We start from the raw sequence: 18329 nt of genomic DNA on the forward strand, positions 1-18329 counted from the left end.
CACTGCTGGGGGCCCAGGTTCAACCCCTGGTCGGGAAACTAAGATCCCACAAGCTTCATGGTACGGCCCCCCCCCCCCAAAAAAAACAAGAGACAACTATAAACTAGCTTCATTCACTTTATTTTTCTTATAGAAAACTATGTGGTGGCTACAGCTGGAGCCTGGGTCCTCTGCACAGAAACTCTGGTGTGGGTCTTTACAAGATGGTCAGTGAATTCCTAGAAAAACAAAAGAGGCTTTAGTTGTAACCAAACAGACTGCTACCCTTTGCTTTGCCCGGCCTATGCCTAACAGGGTGGCGGGGCAGGAAGTACCTGATATGGAGACTTGGTGAACACCGTCTCTTTCCAGAGATCAGGAGTGAGATAACTGTAGGTCTTGGAAATGGCATCAAAAGTGGCCTTGGCTGAAAAAGGGAAAATAGCAGAGGATTAGTGAACTGACCTGAGATGAACCCCCAGTTACATCAAGAAGCTGTCGCACTCCTAGGAACAGAGAGGCCACTGTGGGCCAATCTGTCGTGCATTAGGAGAGCCTTCCTCTCTCTCTCAAAATACACCAACCACACAAAGAATGTGACTGAGCAGAGCTGAGAGAAGCCAGAGTCTACATGTGGGCCACCTACCGAAGTTGCCCAGCGTGGCAGTGCAGCCCCTGGCAGAGGTGTAGCAGTCGTCAATTCCAGCCATCATCAGTAGCTTCTTGGGCACAGGGGCTGAGACGATGCCAGTGCCCCTGGGGGCAGGGATGAGGCGCACCAGCACAGAGCCACAGCGGCCAGTCACCTGGGAAGGAGTAGAGTCAGGAGATGGGCTGGAGAGTCTGCACCACTGCAGGCCCTGCCACGCACCACCATCCAGCCTACCTTGCAAGGGACGGTATGGGGCTTGCCGATCTTGTTCCCCCAGTAGCCTCGTCGCACGGGGACGATGGAGAGCTTGGCCAGAATGATGGCCCCACGGATGGCAGTGGCTACCTCCTTAGAGCACTTCACGCCCAAACCAACATGTCCGTTGTAATCCCCGATGGCGACAAACGCCTGCAAAGAGACTGACGTGGCTGGTGGTCCACTGCCCTTCATAACGTCAGTAGCCACCCACCGCACAGGGTCTGTTGTGCCCCTCAAGGAAAGACTGGCCACCAGGAGACCTATCTGAGATCCTGAGGAGATCCTTTCTCTCTCTCCCCATTACGAAAGTCACACGCATGAACACAAGTGCAACCATGCAGAGCTGAGAGAGTCTCACAAAAGCCTTTGATAGAAACAGCCTAGGAAAATAAGATTGCTGGGGTACCTTGAACCTGGTCCGCTGGCCAGCACGGGTCTGCTTTTGCACAGGCATGATCTTCAAAACCTCGTCCTTGAGAGATGCCCCCAAGAAAAAATCAATGATCTCAGATTCCTACAAGAAAAAAATTTGTGACAAAACTTTAATAAAACCAAAGGTGGAGCCTAGGACCCCTCAATGTCCAACCAGTGACAAAGCTCCCTCGACCCCAGCCAGGCCAAGGCCCCACCCAAGAAAAAGAGAACCTATGTTTACCTTGATAGGCAAAGAAAAGAGATAGATCTCCTCCAAGGACTTGATCTTCATGTCCTTAACCAAGCGGCCCAGCTTGGTGACGGGGAGCCACTGGAAGAAGAAAAGGCGCAGCAGGTGCCCAGGACCGCCTTCCCGGGGCCGTCCAAGTGCCCGCCTCACGCGCATAGCGCAGACCTACCTCCTTGTCCTCGGCCTTGCCTCCGCGAGCTCCGCGGCCTCGGCCCCGGCCCCGACCGCGACCCCGGCCCCGGCCCCGGACGCCGCTGCCGAAGCCTCCGCGGAAGCCACCACGGCTTCCCATGCCGGGGCCCCCGGGGCCCCCGGGGCCCCCGGGGCCTCCCGCAGCACCGGCGTCATCCGCCATTTGCTAAAAAGAGTAACAAGAACCAGCCGGTCAGTGAGGCCCTGGCATCTACGGACACCTCGGACGCCCAGGCCGGGCTTCAGCCCCACAGCGTGGGCGCACCAGCCCGGACCCCGCCCGATGACGGCGGATTCCCACCGCCCAGGCCCACCGGCCGCAGCTACTAACGTGAATACTCACGTGTTTCTACGGAAAAAAAGAAGGAAACGTCCCCCAAGGGAGTCTTTATATAGCGCCAAGCGCCGCGAGATCTCGGCTGCCCCACCCCAATCGCTCTTGCGCCAAGGGCCTATAAAACGGCCTGTGATTGGCTCCGAGGGGCCCCGCCCCCGCCGAGCTCGGCGAGTGCCTGCGTGTCCGCGGCCCCGGAATCTGCGCGACTGGGACGCTGCTATAAGGGGCAGCTCGGCCTCTACCTCGTCTTCTCCGGCTGCAGGTAGGTCTGTTCATTAAGTACTTCTGCCTGGCATTTTGCGGCGCTGTGGGGTGGTTGGGAGATCGGCGTTGGCTGAAAATCACCCGCGGCTTTGGCCGTGGCCGCAGGTGAGACTCGGCGCCCAGAGCCACCGGGGGCCTCAGCTCACCGCCCGCTCTTCCGTGTGGGGAGGTGAAACCCAGGCCCCGACACGCGCCGCCGCTCCGGGCCCGGTTGCGGCTGCTCTCATGTTCCGGACTCTGGTACCTGATCCCTGATCTCGTCTTCTACCCTTAGGATGCCTGGATGCTCAGAGCCTGAGGCCGACGCCGCCATGACCGGGGGGGGAAGGGGGGGCTCTGCTTTCGTTTTTCAATAAAGCTGTTGATCTGATTCATCCGTGTGTGGGTGTTCTTGAACCCCCGACTACCATCCTGGAAAACGCATCTGCTGACGTGGGAACCGAGGTGTGCTGTGGAGGGAGACCTTTGTGGGACACCTTCCTGGCCAGCTCAACTCTGCTTTGGATGCCACGCAGGGGTAGAACCCGGTCTTGAAGGTTGGCAAGTGATTTCTAAGATCCCACCCTCTAAAAGCGGCAGAGCCAGGTTTGAAACCATATTATTTCTACCCATACCCCGTATCTTCTACATCAGCATGTAAAGTACTTTGAGCTTGAGGTGAGTCAGGCTGGATCAGCAAAACACTAACAAGGGTGGGAGGGTAAGACTTGCAGCTCAGAGGCTTGCAGTGGCTCCCTATTGCTCTCAGGAAAGGGTTAGGGTCTTTAGGATTTGATGAGCTCAACACTCAGTGGTATTGAAACTGCAGTTCTCTGTTCTGTGCCTCACACATGGAAATTGGTTTCCCCACACCTTTCCTCATAGGCCTACCCAGGTGGTCAGCCTACCTGCTCTGGGAGGCTCTCCCACATGCTAGGCTCCTGCTGCAGTACCACGGAAATCTGGTCCTCACTCCTGGTTTGTACCCTGGAGCTAGCTCCATAGGTCTCTGATCCTAAGAGACCTGATGATGAGTCAATGTCTAAAGCCCCCTGAGCTCTTGGGGATCTGGCCACCTGGGCAGCCTATTTGAGGAAGGAGAGGGGAACAGTCCCTGCGCTCCTGCTGGAGCCTCAGCTTTGAGGAAATAGCCCCTGGAAGCTTGGTTCCAGCCTTAATGCTATTTGAAGATGGCTGTCAGCCACCCCCAAGGCAGAGGCAAGGCAGGGGCTCCAGAGACCTATCCCGGCTCTGGGGTGCCCTGTGACTCTTGAGAGGGGAGCAAGAGCCAGGTGGTGCCCTGGGCCAGGGCTGTGATTGGCCTGAGCTGGACAATGCCACTGTGATGTCGGCCTGCTCCTGCTATGAAATGGAGGCTCCTGAGCCCCAGCGGTCAGTGGAGCTGCCATCCAGAGATCATGGTGAGCATTTAGACCTGTCCAGAGCTGGACCCCATTCCTCACTAAGATGATGTGCACAGTGGGGTACAAGCTCCCAAATAGGACACGGAAACCTTTCAGAGGGCTCTGGCCAAGTCTTTTTTTAAAAAAAATAGTATTTATTTATTTGGTTGCACTGGGTCTTAGTTGCAGCTCACAGGCTACTTAGTTGAGGCTTGAGAACTCTTAGTTGCAGTATGCATGTGAGATCTAGTTCCCTGACCAGGGATCGAACCCGGGCCCCCTACATTGGGAGCACAGATTCTTATTCACTGCGCCATCAGGGAAGTCCCTCTGGGCAGGTGTTAACTCCAGGCCAAGGCCAGCTTCTACAGCTGGAGGTTGGTAGTCATGGGGGGTCTTGACCCTCCCCACTGTCACCTCATAGTGGGTGCTAACCCAGCCCTCCACTTGGGGCTCTCATGTGGCCCACCTCCCACCCAAAGCTTCCTGGGGTCCTTCTCTGGGCATGTGGAGTGGGGAGCCAGATCCTGGTCCCAGCCAGGCCCTAATGCTGTCCTGGCCTTTGCAGAGTGGCGGGTATGATCTCAACCTCTTCACCAGCCCTCCCGACTGCAACTTCCTGTGCTCTGTCTGCCATGGAGTTCTCAAGAGGCCGATGAGGTTGCCATGCAGCCACATCTTCTGCAAGAGGTGCATCCTCCCGTGGCTAGCCAGGTGCTACTGGGCACCCAAAAGGCTGGGAGGGCAGGGGTGGGGCTGGGAGCCATTCCTGGGGCCCAGAACAGAGAGGAAGGTCAGCCAAGCACTGGGTCATGACGGCCATAAAGTTCAGCTGCCAAATCTCCTGGGACACTAATTTATGTGAGTCTGGTCACCCTGTGGTATCTGCAACCCTTAGCCCCAGCCTCAGAGCTGAGAGCTCCCTATAATGCCCTCTTATGTCTCTTCCAGCTAAAGAGAAGGAGGGACCACCAGGGGAGGCATGTTGCTGCCACTTGCTCTCCTCCCACTCCCAATAATCACCCCCACTCATGTCTCCTAGGCAGAAGACCTGTCCGTGCTGCAGGAAAGAGGTGAAACAGAAAAAGATGGTCCATGTGAATAAACTCCGGAAGCTCATTGGCCGCCTGGAAGTCAAGGTAGCTCAAAACACCCACTCCCACCACCCTACCCTCCTCACCCCTGTAGGGGTGGGGAGCAGAGCCAGGAGAGAGGTTGAAAAGAATCCCATCCTCAGAACTGAGGGTTTCTACACCAACAGACTGCCCTCCTTGAGGTCATCAGACTTGGCTGAATTTGAGTCACTTCTCTATCACTTACTTGCTGTGTGACTTTGGGCATGTTACCTAACCTTTCTGAGCCCCAGGAGCCCCAGCTGTAAAATGGGGATTATAGAGAATGGAGTGTCTGTTGTGCTGCCCATTACTCTCCAGCCCCATAGTTTTATAGATGGAGAAATTTAGATTTTTTTTTTAAAAACCTGACTGGGCAGTTCCCTCATGGTCTAGTGGTTAGGATTCAGTGCTTTCACTGCCATGGCTCAGGTTCAATCCCTGGTCAGGGAACTAAGATCCCACAAGCCACACAGTGGAACCAAAAAAAAAAAAAAAAAACCTGGCATACAAACAATCCACCCGACCAACCCAACCATGTAACTCCCTCTTCTCTAAACCTCAGGTCCTGTCCCCCTCCTCTCAGAGATTTAGATTTTTCCCACCTCCAAGCATTTGCTCCACTGTTTCCCTCTCTCCACCAAGCCAGTGGTACATAAGAGCTTGGGAGGCTCCCAGTTCAGTGGTTCCTGCTCAGTGGAATGCCATGGATGGGGGATTCTATGGGGGGCAGCCGGCTCATGGCTGGCAGTGCCTCACCTGGTTTGGCTCACACGATGCTCTCCTCCACCCCCAGTGCAAGAACGCCGAAGCTGGCTGCCTGGTGACGTGCCCCCTGGCCCATCGGAAGGGGCACCAGGACTCATGCCCTTTCGAGCTGATGGCCTGTCCCAATGAGGGGTGCACGTCGCGGGTGCCTCGTGGGAACCTGGCTGAGCACCGGCAGAATTGCCAGCATGGTGCCCATCAGCGCTGCCCCCTGGGCTGCGGGGCCACCCTGGGCCCGGCCGAACGCGCAAGCCACAACTGCTACCGTGAGCTGCGCAAGGCCTGGTGCCAGCGCCAGGAGCGCAGCCGGACCCTGGTGCTGTGCCTGCTACGGCGCATGCGCAAGGTGTACCGGTCTGCCAACCACATCCGCCGGCAGCTGGCCCAGCTCGGAGAGTTACTGGAGGAAGATGACGCCCTGCTCTTGGGCGCCCCGCAAGAGGAGACTGAGGCCCCCCCCAGAAGGCAGCATTGGGGCTGAGATGTGGGGGGCCCAGGGCCAAGCTACCTTGTAAATAGGAGAGTAAATAAACGCAGAGCCCCGGCCTGGCCGCCTCACCACCGCTGTGCTTGCTGGCCTCACGCCTTCCCCTCCAGGCATTACTCACCTCATCTGAAAGGGACATCTTGGCCTGTTTACCTGAACCTTTCCAAGGTCTTTCCCACTAGTTCTTCACACTGGCTCACCGGCTTCTGTGGTGTCTCCCAAGTGCCTAGAACACTGCTTTGCACGTGGAATGTGCTCAATCAATATTTGAACGACTCTCAAATCACCCGACTTATTAATTTACCTGCGTTATTTCTCATACTATACTGGAAGCCCTAAGGCAGCGCCCGGTTCACAGGCTGTATCTGCTAACTCACCACACCTGACCACTCTTGCCCCAAATCCCAGAATGCCAAGGGGGCAGGAGTCTTGGGATTACTTTAGTAAACATTTCCTACGAATACCTTTTTTGCTTTTTTTTAATACATTTATTTATTTATAAATAAAGATGCGCACGGCCTTTTGCTGCGGCGAGCCGGGTCTACTCTTCTTGCGGTAAGTGGGCGCCTCATTGCAGTGGCTTCTCTTGTTGGAGAGCACTGGCTCTAGACGCACAGGTTTCCGTAGTTATGGCTTGCGGGCTCTAGAGCGCAGGCTCAGTAGTTGAGGCGCAGGGGTTTAACTTTAGTTGGTCTGCAGCATGTGGGATCTTCCTGGACCAGGGTTCGAACTCATATCCCCTGCAGTAGTAGGCGGATTCTTAACCACTGAGCCACCAGGTACGTTCCCGAATAGCTTTTTAAATGTCCAGTAAGGGCTTCCCTGGTGGCGCAGTGGTTGAGAGCCCGCCTGCCGATGCAGGGGACACGGTTCGTGTCCCGGAGGAAGATCCCACGTGCCGCGGAACGGCTGGGCCCGTGAGCCATGGCCGCTGAGCCTGCGCGTCCGGAGCCTGTGCCCCGCAACGTGAGAGGCCCGCGTACCGCAAAAAAAAAAAAAAAAAAAAAGTCCAGTAAAACGACAGGCAGCTAGAGACCCCAGCACACTGCCAGTCGACCCCAGCCGCTTCCACGTTGTTCTACAGCCCGCCCTCAAGGCCGGAAACACCTCTGCCATCTTCCGCTTCCTGACGCCGCTCCGCTGCCCTCAGCAAAGATGTCGCCGAGGCCGCAGCGCTGGTGACGTCACATTAGTTGCCGGCGGTGACGCCATCCCCCGGCGCCGACAGTGTGGTGTCGCGCCCAGGTCTCCCTCACGCGGCGGCGGCGGCAGCGGCGACATGGCGGAGGCGGCAGCCGGAGTGGGGCGCTTCAAGTCCAAGTGAGCCGGGGCTCCGCCGGGGAGGGAGCCGGCTTCGCTGCCGGAGTAGCGAAGGCGCCTGGCGTGGGTCCTGCACCCATTTGGGGAGGGGGTGAGGGCTGGATACGGACAGGCCCGCGGAGTCCTCGCGGGAGAGCCGGCACTGACTGCTCTCGGAGGGCGGGCACTGGAGTCCCACCGGGTGCAGCTGGCTTCCGCTACTTAAACTTGGAGCCGGTTTGGAGAGGGGGAGGGGGACAAGAAATCCGAGAGAGGGAGGAAGGGGCGAACTGAGCACAGGTCGAGGCTGGTCCTGGACGGGAGCGGGACTCCCCAGCGCTCAGGTAGCAGGAGAAGAACCACCTCTGGGGCAGGCGGCCTGGGGGGTTTCATCTGCTGTCCCTCTTCTCCGGGGAGCAGCAGGAAGAGAGGTCAGGAGATGGGCTGGTCCTCCGTGGCCAGGAAGCTCTCAATCCCGTGCTTTTTCAACCCCCAAACTTATGCTGAACATCTGAGTGCTTAGTGCCCGGGACCAGACACACTCAGCCTCGCCCTGTGCAGCAGTCTGGTGGGATAAACATATTAAGCAAATCGTTTCTATCAGGACCTGTGACACGCATTAGCAAGGGGTAGCCCTGATGCCGAGACCATCTGTTGGATGGTCGAGTGGGTTCAGGGGGGCTCCGTTTCATCTTGGCTGTCAGGCTTCCTCCAGCGGAGTCATCCAGGCACCTTTGAAATTCGGGAAGAGAGACCCGGGCCACATACAGGGAACAGCCCATGTGAACACAAAGAGTCAGGAGACACCCCTCGAGGCAGGGTCTCGTAAACGTGTTAAGGAGAGCAGAGGACTTTAAGGCAGGGTGATGACATGAACAGAGTTATGTTCTAGAAGGCCTCTCTGGGAGCAGGGTTTGAGAGAGTGATAGGGACCAAATGAAGAGGTTGGAGCAGCTCCCCGGAGAGGAGAGTGCAGTGGCTTGGACCAGCATGGAAGTAGCCAAGAGGGAGGAGAGAGGACAGCCTGACACTTTTGCTGAAATGAGAATCTGCTCAGAGAATGAGATGGAGGAAGGAGCCGGGCTTGGGGAAGGGGCAGGCTGGACCTCAGGAATGAAAGTGTTGAGGATGTTGAAGAGGATGTTGCTCTGGGCTGGTACCCAAGCCTTGTCTCTCATGGCCAGCAGGGGGCCCCCAAGGCCTGGCTTCCTCCATACCGGGGAGTCTGGGAAGACTTGGACTGCCCTGGGACCCGTGTGGATCATGGACCAGCCCAGGGTCCCAAATCTTCTGTAACATGGGGGTACCCATCTCACAGTACAGCTGAGAGTTAAAGAAAGGAACAGTAGAAGAGCTCATCACTCTTCCTCTCTCATGCTTCCTGCATCCCTGCTGCTACCCAGGAACTCCTCAAGGGCAGGGCCCTATTGGGTTGATCTCTAGGGGAGCATCTAGCGCAGGGCTGGGCACTGAGGACCAAGGGGTGGGTGGTTCACTCTCTCCCCGTCTCTCCTCCAGCTATGCTGTCGAGCGCAAGATCGAGCCTTTCTACAAGGGCGGGAAGGTGCAGGTACTGGCCTAGGGGAGCAGAGTGGTGGGGCAGGCAGGGGCTGAAAAGTGTTACCTTGACTGAGACTCCTTTGTCACTAGCTGGATCAGACTGGGCAGCACCTCTTCTGTGTCTGTGGCACCAGAGTCAACATCCTGGATGTGGCCTCGGGGACTATGCTGCAGAGCCTGGAGCAGGTGAGGGCGGGGGAGGGTCAGGGTAAGGGGCTGGTGTGGGGGGCAGCCTATTCTCATGGCACCCTGTGCATTCACTCTCGCCCCAGGAGGACCAGGAGGACATCACTGCCTTTGATCTCAGCCCCGATGACAAGGTATATGGGACCGGGACAAGAGGTGGGCTCCGGTACCTCCCAACCAGAGTTGATGAGGATGGCGTCCATGCCTCTGCCCCCAGCTGAACTGCGTGCTCCCCCAGGTGCTGGTGACAGCCAGCCGGGCACTGCTGCTGGCTCAGTGGGCCTGGCAAGAGGGCAGCATCACCCGCCTGTGGAAGGCAATACACACAGCCCCTGTGGCCACCATGGCCTTTGACCCCACCTCCACGCTGTTAGCCACAGGTAGGACCCCGGCTGGGTAGAGGGAGCAGCTAGAGCCAGGCAGGGGGCTTTGGGCATACAGCCCCTGCACCTCGAATACATTCCCACAGGCGGCTGTGATGGGGCTGTGCGTGTCTGGGATGTCGTGCAGCACTATGGGACACACCACTTTCGGGGCTCACCGGGTGTCATACAGTGAGTAGGGGCGGCGGAGGGCGGGTGGGTGGGGCGTCACAGTCAGGGTGGCATAGCTCACCAGCCCCACTCCACCTGCCTGCAGTTTGGTGGCCTTCCACCCGGACCCCGCACGCCTGCTCCTATTCTCCTCAGCCGCAGACACCAGCATCCGCGTGTGGTCGCTGCAGGACCGGTCGTGCCTGGCCATGCTGACTGCCCACTACAGCGCTGTCACTTCTCTGACTTTCAGTGCCGATGGTCACACCATGCTCAGGTCAGTAGCCAGCTACCCAGGCCTTGGCAGGAAAGGGACGGCCACAGCTGAGACTTGGGAACTGAGGTGGCTGTTTCCCCCCAGCTCAGGCCGTGACAAGATCTGCATTGTTTGGGACCTGCAGAGCCTCCAGGCCACAAGGACCGTGCCGGTGTTTGAGGTGGGGCGCCAGGGCCATTGAGTGGGGCGGGGTGGGGTGCGGGGCTGCCACCTCTGACCTGCTCGTCCTCAGAGTGTGGAGGCTGCAGTTCTGTTGCCAGAGGAGCCGGCGCCGGAGCTGGGTGTGAAGTCTGCGGGCCTGCACTTCCTGACAGCTGGCGACCAAGGTGGGTGGGGCCAGGCCAGGGCGGGCAGCAGGGGTAATGGAGGCCTGTGGACCCGTGAGTCCCAGCGGCCCTTGTCCCCACACAGGCACACTGCGCGTGTGGGAGGCGGCCTCTGGGCAGTGTGTCCATGCACAACGGCAGCTGCCAGGTCCCGGGCGGGAGCTGACCCACTGCACCCTGGCCCGAGCCGCTGGCCTGCTCCTCAGCGTCACTGCTGACCACAACCTGCTTCTCTATGAGGCCCGCTCCCTGCAGCTGCAGAAACAGGTGAGCAAGCACTGCCGCTGCTCGGCCCACAGCCCAGGATGCCAGCCCTCCACTCACACAGGCCCTGGCCTGTGTCCCTCCTGCCCCTACAGTTTGCCGGCTACAGTGAGGAGGTGTTGGACGTCCGGTTCCTCGGGCCCAAGGACTCCCACGTTGTGGTGGCCTCTAACAGCCCCTGCCTGAAAGTGTTTGAGCTGCAGACATCCGCCTGCCAGATTCTCCACGGCCACACAGGTGAGGGCGCCAGGCCAGCGCCCCCGAACTTCACCCAGGACTGGATTGCCCCGCCTTGCCATAGCTGTTCTCTAGCCATTTCTTCTCCACCTTTTTCTAGATATTGTCCTGGCCCTAGATGTGTTCCGGAAGGGGTGGCTCTTCGTTAGCTGTGCCAAGGTGAAGCACCACGAGAGGTGCGGGGGACAGGGTCCTGGGTCAGGAAGCCCAGCCCAGCCTCTCCTCACCCATCCCATCCCCAGGATCAGAGCATCTGCGTCTGGAGGATGAACAAGGCAGGCGAGGTGGCCTGTGTGGCTCAGGGCTCTGGACACACACACAGCGTGGGCACCATTTGTTGCTCAAGGTAGTGGTTCAGGGCTGGGGTCCGGGGTGTCACGGAGGCAGAGGCGGGTTTTGCCTTGCTCTCTGAGTCCCCAGCCTAGGAATGTGGACTAGAGAACCGGGGCTGGGGCATCCTCAGATGCTACTGTAGGAGGTTCCTAAGAAGTGATCTTAAGGTTGTGTGGATAAAAGGGGAGGGGTGGTAGACCAGGGACAATGACACTAAGCAGCTTCTAGGGGGAGAGGGTGCTCTTTAGGCCTGGGGCTCCCATTGTTGGGACCAAGTCCCCGAGTTTGACAGCACTGAGGGCACACAGTGCAGACTCGAGTGGAAGCAGGTGGTCCCAGAGGTGTTAAGGCGGTGGCACATTAGTTCACATTCCGGGACAGTCTTTCTGGTTTGGACCAAGGTCTGACAGGCCTGAGCTGTGGTGCGCTGCAGACAGGGCTGGCCAGGGCTCAGCAGGTGTCTCCCCCTCCCCCAAATCGGGCCTCAGGCTGAAGGAGACCTTCCTGGTGACGGGCAGCCAGGACTGCACTGTGAAGCTGTGGCCCCTCCCTGAAGCCCTGTCATCCAAGAGCACAGGCCCCGATGGTGGACCTGTCCTCCTACAGGCCCAGGCCACGCAGCACTGCCACGACAAGGTGACCGCACGCAGCACACAGGTGGGGTCGTAGCAGGGCCCTTGCTGGGATGGGGATCTGAGCTGCTGTCTGCTCCCACCACCAGGACATCAACAGTGTGGCCATCGCCCCCAACGACAAGCTGCTGGCCACGGGGTCACAGGACCGCACGGCCAAACTCTGGGCCCTGCCACAGTGCCAGTTGCTGGGCGTCTTCTCGGGCCACCGGCGTGGCCTCTGGTGTGTCCAATTCTCGCCCATGGACCAGGTGTTGGCTACGGCCTCGGCCGATGGCACTGTCAAGCTCTGGGCACTGCAGGATTTCAGCTGCCTCAAGGTAAGCCTCCCTCAGCCCAGGCCTGGCCCCCTACCTGGTGACACCTCACACCTCCCCTCTCCCCACCCTGCAGACGTTCGAGGGACATGATGCTTCTGTGCTGAAGGTGGCATTTGTGAGCCGCGGCACACAGCTGCTGTCCAGGTGAGTGGGTGAGGGCGGGGCAGGGTTAGGGGTGAGCTAGGGGCAGGCCCCAGGGCTGAGCCCCCTCCCAATCCTGAACACAGCGGCTCTGATGGGCTTGTGAAGCTTTGGACCATCAAGAACAATGAGTGTGTGAGGACGCTGGACGCCCACGAGGACAAGGTCTGGGGTCTGCACTGCAGCCGGCTGGATGACCATGCCCTCACCGGCGCCAGCGACTCTTGCGTCATTCTCTGGAAGGTGTGTGGCCTGGGGTGGGGTGGGGGGACAGTGGGCAGGACAGCGTGGGTGTGCCAGTCTGACCCCAGTCTGACCCCAGGATGTGACCGAGGCGGAGCAGGCAGAGGAGCAGGCCAAGAGAGAGGAGCAGATGGTCAAGTGAGTTGGGGGTCTCCACCCAACCCCTCACGGCAAGTCCCATGTGTTAGCACCACCCCTGCCCCTTGGAATAGGGCACATTGGCGTCCCTTCTCTCTATAGCTTGGGGAAACCAAGGCTCGGAGCAGCAACACAGCTCACCCCCAGCGGGTGCTCAGGCCCGGGCTGCAGACTCCTCAGCCAGCCAGCCCCGATGGCTCTGCCTTCAGCCCTAGCCAGGTCCCCGAGTGGTCCTGTTCCCTCCTTCCCCCACCAGGCAACAAGAACTGGACAACCTGCTCCACGAGAAGCGGTACCTGCGGGCGCTGGGCCTGGCCATCTCTCTAGACCGGCCCCACACTGTGCTGACTGTCATCCAGGGTCAGTGCTGCCTCGGGCCAGACAGGCGGCAGGGGTAGTCTCTCGGGTCCTTCCCCAGGGCTCAGTCTCCTCTCTCCTCCCGTAGCTATCCAAAGGGACCCCGAGGCTTGCGAGAAGCTGGAAGCCACGGTGCTCCAACTGCGGCGAGACCAGAAAGGTCTGGGGCAGGCAGGTCAGGGCTGGATGGTGCCTAGTAAGGCTGGGGTGGCCCAGCAGGCAGGTCTGACGGTCCCCATCACCCACAGAGGCCTTGCTGCGCTTCTGTGTCACGTGGAACACCAACTCACGGCACTGCCACGAAGCCCAGGCCGTGCTGGCCGTGCTCCTGCAGCATGAAGCCCCGGAAGAGCTGCTGGCCTACGACGGTGTGCGGGCCTCACTTGAGGCCCTGCTGCCCTACACTGGTATGTAGACCCAGCCCCAGGTGGGCGCAGGGGGCCGTCCAGCCAGACTCCTCCTACCCTGATCGCCTGCTGTCCTCCCCCAGAGCGGCACTTTCAACGGCTCAGCCGGATGCTGCAGGCAGCCACCTTCCTGGACTTCCTATGGCACAACATGAAGCTGCCCACCCTCCCCGCGGCCCCCGCGGCCCTCTGAAACACACCAAAACACGTACTTTGCTATCTCAGCTGCCTGTGTCTGTCTGGGCTTTGTCTCACCCCAGGTCCTGGACCACTGCCTGGGCCAGCCCGAGGCTGGGCCCACCAGCCATCCCCGCCCCCACACTTTGGCCCAAGATCCCCCAGTCCCTGCCCCTCAGCACAGACACTGGGTGGGGGTCAGTCAGGAGAACTTTACTCAGAAGACAAGGGAGAGTGTAGTCTCCTTGCCCCACCAGCCAGGGAGTCCCACCCTCAACTGCGCATCCCACAGCCCTGAGGCTGATGTGGCTGGCAGCCACCATCCTTGGGGTCTGGAGCCTCTGGCCTGCCGCTCCAGCTGTGGGGTGCACAGCGCAGCCCTCCACAACATGCCACACACTCTCAAGGGGGTCCGTGACACCCTGGGTCCTGCCCCAGTGCCTCACAGGTGATGGTGCAGCAGCAGCTCTGAATGGCACTCCGAGATGGTCGGGCAGGCACGGTAGGCGGCAGGGTCGTGGCCTGGGGGGACTTGGGGGAGCTTTGGGCCTCGCCCTCCCTGTCCTCACCACCATCTACCCTGAGGTGGAGCCATGGTCCACTGAGGAGTGTGCCCAGCCCATCAGGCTGCAGTATTGCAGCTGGGAGAAGACCAGTACGGCCTTGGAACCTGTGGGGGAGGGCGGGGTTTGGTTAGCACTGGGCCCTGCCTCTGTTAGACTGGGCCCACCAGAGCCCCACCCCACGTACCTGCACAGCCACCAACCACAGTCTGATGTTTCCAGCACACGCACGCGTGCCCCTGTGGTCACAGACAGCTCATCGGCTTGGCTGCTCTCGTAGGAATGGGAAGCACAGAACTGGTACCCTGGGAACGGATCCTTGGTGGTCACCACAGAGGCCAGGGCCCCACCTCTTAGTCCCTGCATCATCTCCTGCTGAATCACCACCTCTGGGCTCCACTCTGGATCTCTGCTGACACCAGGGACCGCTTTAAAACCCAGTGCGGGGCTTCCCTGGTATCGCAGTGGTTAAGAATCTGCCTGCCAATGCAGGGGACATTGGTCCAGGAAGATCCCACATGCCGTGGAACTAAACCCACGTGCCACAGCTCCTGAGCCTGCACTCTAGAGCCCATGAGCCACAACTACTGAGGCCCGCGCACCTAGAGCCCGTACTCCACGACAAGAGAAGCCACTGCAATGAGAAACCTCTGCACCGCAAGGAAGAGTAGCCCCTGCTCGCTGCAACTAGAGAAAGCCTGTGCACAGCAACGAAGACCCAATGCAGCCAAAAATAATAAATAAGTAAATTAAATTAAAAAAAAAACCCAGTGGGGCTCCGCCTCACTGTGGGGACCAAGCACACACTACAGGGCCACTGGTACCCGCTGGTCGTCCCAAGGCCTCATTCCCCTGGCTTGCGTGCTGCTTGTGACTCAGCTTTGCCGAACACAGCCCCGTGGTGGTGGGTGTGGGGAGGAGGGTTAGTCTCACCACTGCTCCCTAGGGACCATTCCCCATCTCGTCCCTGGCCCAGGGCCACCTCTTCCAAGTAGGGAGCAGGAAACCATGCCATCTGCTGGTCCTCATTCGCCACCAGCCACCAGCCTGTGCCCAAGATAAGGGCAGGGGGTGTTTTGGTTCCTGAGGCCCACTGGCATCCCAGGGGGCAGAAGGATGTGTCCCCAGATTCCCACCCAGGCCCACCTGAGGGGTGTCGCAGCAGCACATCTAGGGCCTCCTGGGCCCGAGCATGGAAGGGCTGGCCCCATGTGTCCTGGGTGCTGAAGGGCTGCAGACAGTGCAGGCTCTGAGCCTCCTGGCTGCGGATGGCAGGGCTGCCCGTGGGGCCTGGCAGGGGCTCTTGTGGGGCAGGCAGGATCACCAGGCTGGTGAGGGTGCAGGTGAGAGGTGGGATGTCCACCTGTCCATTCAGCCTCTAAGCCTCCCCTCATTGGCCCTTCCTCCACCCCGCCTCCCCCATATTCCAGATGTTTCTGCTGGCAGAGAGTTGGGGGTGGGTCAGGCACCTGCCAGCTGGCAGCACAGGCTCCAAGTCCATGGGTTGTGGTGCAAAGAAGCCAGTGAGCACCGGGCTGTGGGTCACACGCTCCCCTGTCGCCAGCAGCGCCCTTGAGTAGGTCTCCAGCAGCTGCAGGCGTGCCAGGCCTCTGCCAGTGCGGCCCCAGTGCACCAACAACGATGCATCTGTGGCCAGGATAGGGACTGACCGTGAGACACACACCCCAGGGCTCCCCACATCAGACTGCTGCTTCCCCCGCCCCTCCTGGGATCCTTACTGGCCTGACCTGTAAGCTTGGGGAGAATGCGGTCAGATCTCTGCAGCAGACCCGCCTCCACTGGAAAAGTCTCCTTGAGGGTTTTCTGAGGGCGAGAAGGGGCGTGTCAGTCTCTGAGGGCCCACTGTTCCCCTGGGAGGGCGGGGGTCCCTTTCCAGGATCTTAGGGGCTGGAAGCCCGAGTGGGCACAAGGGCAGGCAATGCGGGGTGGTCACGGGTGGGTCATGCAGTTGGGGGAAGTCAGGGTGGCTCCAAACTCACTCACATGGAGTCTCCTGAACTCCTCCCAGCTTCTTCGTGCAAAGGTGTCGCTGTCATCCGACCAGCACACGGAAAAGGCGAACGTCTGTTAGATGAAATAGGTTGGGGGCTTCTTGGAGGCGCTAGGCCAGGAACTCCCTCCCTCCCCCTTGGGGCTGGCAGGGGTCCCATCAGTCCCGACCTGGAGCCTGTCTGTCTGTACCAGAGCTGCCCCGCTCACAGACACCGGGTGCCGGGGGCCTGCCATCGCTGTGGCTTCCCCAGATCTCCGTCACAGGTTTCTGGAGTCTGTCGGGTGTGGTCAAGCGTCCCACTGCCTCCCTGCCTACTTGGGGAGGAGGGGAGGCCTCGGGTACCCAGAAGACGGTTTGGAATTCCGGCGATGCCCCAGACCTGCCACGTCCTTGCTGCACTTCCCTGCCTGTGACTGGGTCCTTCACAGCTTCCTCACCGCACCCCTAGCCTGTAGAGGGGCAGGAGCACAGGGCTCCGTGGGTGGGAGGAGAAGCAAAGAAAGAGTGGAAGGGCTGGGGCTGGGACTGCGGCCTGAGGCCCTCCTGCTGGAGTCTGGCGGTGGGTGGAGAAGGAGGAGAAGGAAGGGCCATCAAAGTGCCGCCAGGCCTGGCCACACCTCCCGGCTCTCCCACACCCTGTGCAGTGCTGAGATCAGTCAGAGCCACCTGCCGGGTGTGCCCTTTGGCTCTTTGAACTCCCTGGGGAGCTAACAGCAGTCGTCATCAGGAACCAGTGACCCAGTGTTAAAGGCTTTAAGTGCTTTGTTTGGCTTAATCCTCACATTGGAGGAAAGGTCTCTATAATGTCCCCAAATCACAGAGGAGGAAATTTGTGTTAAATGGATATTAACTGTCAGGGTTTCTTTCTTTATGTGTTGGGGAGAGGCGGACGTCACAGTTTTACCCCATAGGTTCCCCTGTGGTGGAGAGACTTGGGGCAGGATGAAGAGGGTCACCAGCGCTTGGGGGATGGGGGAAGTGGCGACTAGGACTGTTTTGAGAGCCATCTCTGAATTCATGATTTATCATAGTTTGTTGTAAACACAGCCTCTGAGATCAAGAGTGACCATCCCCCCACTAACTGGGGTGGTGAAGGGAAGGCCCTAGAATCCCCAGACAGGTGGTGTGCCCAGGTGCCCCACATCTCTGGACTGCTTCCTTATAGGGGAGATTTTTGGAGCCCCATCCAACCCTGGCACACAGTGGTTCTTCCCCCTGTTGGAGCCACCGGCTCTGTGTTGAGACTCCCTCTACCCCAAGCCCTCGAGGGAGGGGTCAGCCTCTATGGCATCCCTCCAGGAAACCACTCTGGCCTTGACAAAAGGCCTTTGTGTATCTGTCCAACCAGTGGCTCTCTCTGAAACCTTCAAACCTTCCCTAGTCTTGGCCCAGGCAATGAACACCTGTGGACATAGGCCTAATTTTTGCAAAGTGCCTTCAGCCCAGCTGTCACCTTGCCAATCTCAGTGGGGGCCACTGGCCTGGTAGGGTACAGGGTGGGACAGATCCTGCTCCCTTGGAAGACAGAGGAGAGAAGTGGGAGAAGGGCCAGCTTACTCACAGCCAGGGACCTAGAAAGATGCTGAGGCCTCTCCCTATGCCAACTGAGAGCCCCTGCTCTACACCCCCAACAACCTAGATCCTTTCCACTCTTTCTTTCTTGACACCCCCTACCTTCATCTCTCACCTGGACAACTACCAACAGCCCCATCCTCCCCCAAAGCCTGTGCTCCTCACACGCTCCCATGAAATCCACTCTTCAGAGGAATCTTTGCAAAACAGAAATGGGATCAGGCCAGGGTACCCTGCCCAAAACTTCCCAGCACCTTCCCAGGGTCCTCAGAATAAATTCCCAGCTGCCACGGCAGTTGATGATGTCCTTGGTGGGTCCCTGGCCACCTCTGGATCTCTCCTCCGACCACCCTTCCCGGGTCCTGTCCCACTGGCCTTTCTGCCCATGCAAGTAGCCAAGATCCTCCTCCCTCCTGCCTTGGCCTTGACTGCCCTCCTCAGTTGATTCCTCATCCTTCAGGCCACTGCCTAAGTGTCACCTCCTCAAGGAGGCCTCCCAGATTTACCATGCCCTGTTCATGGCCCCCATCACAGTTTGTACCTGAACATTTATTAGTGTGACTCTTTTTTGTTTGTTTGGTTTTGTTTTTTCCGTCTTGACCACTGGACTATGAGCTGAGGAGGTCACGGACGGACAAATCTTGCTCCTTGCACA

At 59.2% G+C, this 18329-nt stretch overlaps 4 protein-coding genes and 3 non-coding genes across 12 annotated transcripts; 3 read left to right on the forward strand and 4 right to left on the reverse strand.

Moving 5' to 3' along the window:
- Positions 1 to 101: 101 nt before the first annotated feature.
- On the reverse strand, positions 102 to 1940 carry RPS2 (ribosomal protein S2). Its single transcript, XM_060031492.1, has 7 exons — positions 1723 to 1940; positions 1545 to 1634; positions 1296 to 1403; positions 866 to 1039; positions 626 to 785; positions 315 to 406; positions 102 to 218 (listed from the first exon to the last, which is right to left on the reverse strand). Exons 1-7 carry the CDS (start codon positions 1906 to 1908, stop codon positions 138 to 140), a joined length of 891 nt encoding a protein of 296 aa, XP_059887475.1. The 5' UTR covers positions 1909 to 1940; the 3' UTR covers positions 102 to 137.
- Positions 473 to 599, reverse strand: LOC132439101 (small nucleolar RNA SNORA64/SNORA10 family). The gene has a single exon (XR_009522326.1). It is a non-coding gene; the product is annotated as a small nucleolar RNA SNORA64/SNORA10 family (small nucleolar RNA).
- Positions 1109 to 1242, reverse strand: LOC132439100 (small nucleolar RNA SNORA64/SNORA10 family). Its single transcript, XR_009522325.1, has one exon. It is a non-coding gene; the product is annotated as a small nucleolar RNA SNORA64/SNORA10 family (small nucleolar RNA).
- Positions 1941 to 2040: 100 nt separating the features above from the next.
- Positions 2041 to 6544, forward strand: RNF151 (ring finger protein 151). 4 transcript variants are annotated; one of them, XM_060031493.1, is made up of 4 exons: positions 2041 to 2931; positions 4297 to 4442; positions 4771 to 4867; positions 5637 to 6544. In XM_060031493.1, exons 2-4 carry the CDS (start codon positions 4384 to 4386, stop codon positions 6087 to 6089), a joined length of 609 nt encoding a protein of 202 aa, XP_059887476.1. In that variant the 5' UTR covers positions 2041 to 2931; positions 4297 to 4383; the 3' UTR covers positions 6090 to 6544. The 4 variants fall into 4 exon arrangements, with proteins under 4 accessions (XP_059887476.1, XP_059887478.1, XP_059887477.1 ...); XM_060031495.1 differs by having other exon boundaries at positions 4297 to 4418; XM_060031494.1 differs by having other exon boundaries at positions 2041 to 2882.
- On the forward strand, positions 2412 to 2538 carry LOC132439053 (small nucleolar RNA ACA64). Its single transcript, XR_009522285.1, has one exon. It is a non-coding gene; the product is annotated as a small nucleolar RNA ACA64 (small nucleolar RNA).
- A 763-nt stretch (positions 6545 to 7307) lies between the features above and the next one.
- Positions 7308 to 13572, forward strand: TBL3 (transducin beta like 3). Of its 2 annotated transcripts, XM_060031497.1 has the most exons (22): positions 7308 to 7415; positions 8913 to 8964; positions 9045 to 9140; positions 9227 to 9274; positions 9379 to 9520; positions 9610 to 9694; positions 9780 to 9950; positions 10035 to 10110; positions 10183 to 10276; positions 10362 to 10543; positions 10636 to 10777; positions 10878 to 10936; positions 11020 to 11123; positions 11599 to 11746; positions 11832 to 12062; positions 12136 to 12206; positions 12290 to 12446; positions 12526 to 12584; positions 12841 to 12944; positions 13030 to 13101; positions 13190 to 13348; positions 13432 to 13572. In XM_060031497.1, the coding sequence occupies exons 1-22, from the start codon at positions 7375 to 7377 to the stop codon at positions 13539 to 13541; spliced, it is 2403 nt and encodes an 800-aa protein (XP_059887480.1). In that variant the 5' UTR covers positions 7308 to 7374; the 3' UTR covers positions 13542 to 13572. The 2 variants fall into 2 exon arrangements, with proteins under 2 accessions (XP_059887480.1, XP_059887481.1); XM_060031498.1 differs by lacking the exon at positions 9379 to 9520 and having other exon boundaries at positions 9830 to 9950.
- Positions 13573 to 13765: 193 nt separating this feature from the next.
- NOXO1 (NADPH oxidase organizer 1) lies at positions 13766 to 16385 on the reverse strand. Of its 2 annotated transcripts, none has more exons than XM_060031500.1 (8): positions 16270 to 16385; positions 16093 to 16173; positions 15837 to 15912; positions 15558 to 15735; positions 15235 to 15416; positions 15022 to 15135; positions 14276 to 14393; positions 13766 to 14195 (listed from the first exon to the last, which is right to left on the reverse strand). In XM_060031500.1, the coding sequence occupies exons 1-8, from the start codon at positions 16333 to 16335 to the stop codon at positions 13928 to 13930; spliced, it is 1083 nt and encodes a 360-aa protein (XP_059887483.1). In that variant the 5' UTR covers positions 16336 to 16385; the 3' UTR covers positions 13766 to 13927. The 2 variants fall into 2 exon arrangements, with proteins under 2 accessions (XP_059887483.1, XP_059887482.1); XM_060031499.1 differs by having other exon boundaries at positions 15558 to 15753; positions 15828 to 15912.
- Between the last annotated feature and the right edge of the window lie 1944 nt (positions 16386 to 18329).

The sequence above is a fragment of the Delphinus delphis genome, chromosome 15 (assembly GCF_949987515.2).
Source record: "Delphinus delphis chromosome 15, mDelDel1.2, whole genome shotgun sequence".
In the NCBI taxonomy this organism is placed as follows: Eukaryota; Metazoa; Chordata; class Mammalia; order Artiodactyla; family Delphinidae; genus Delphinus; species Delphinus delphis.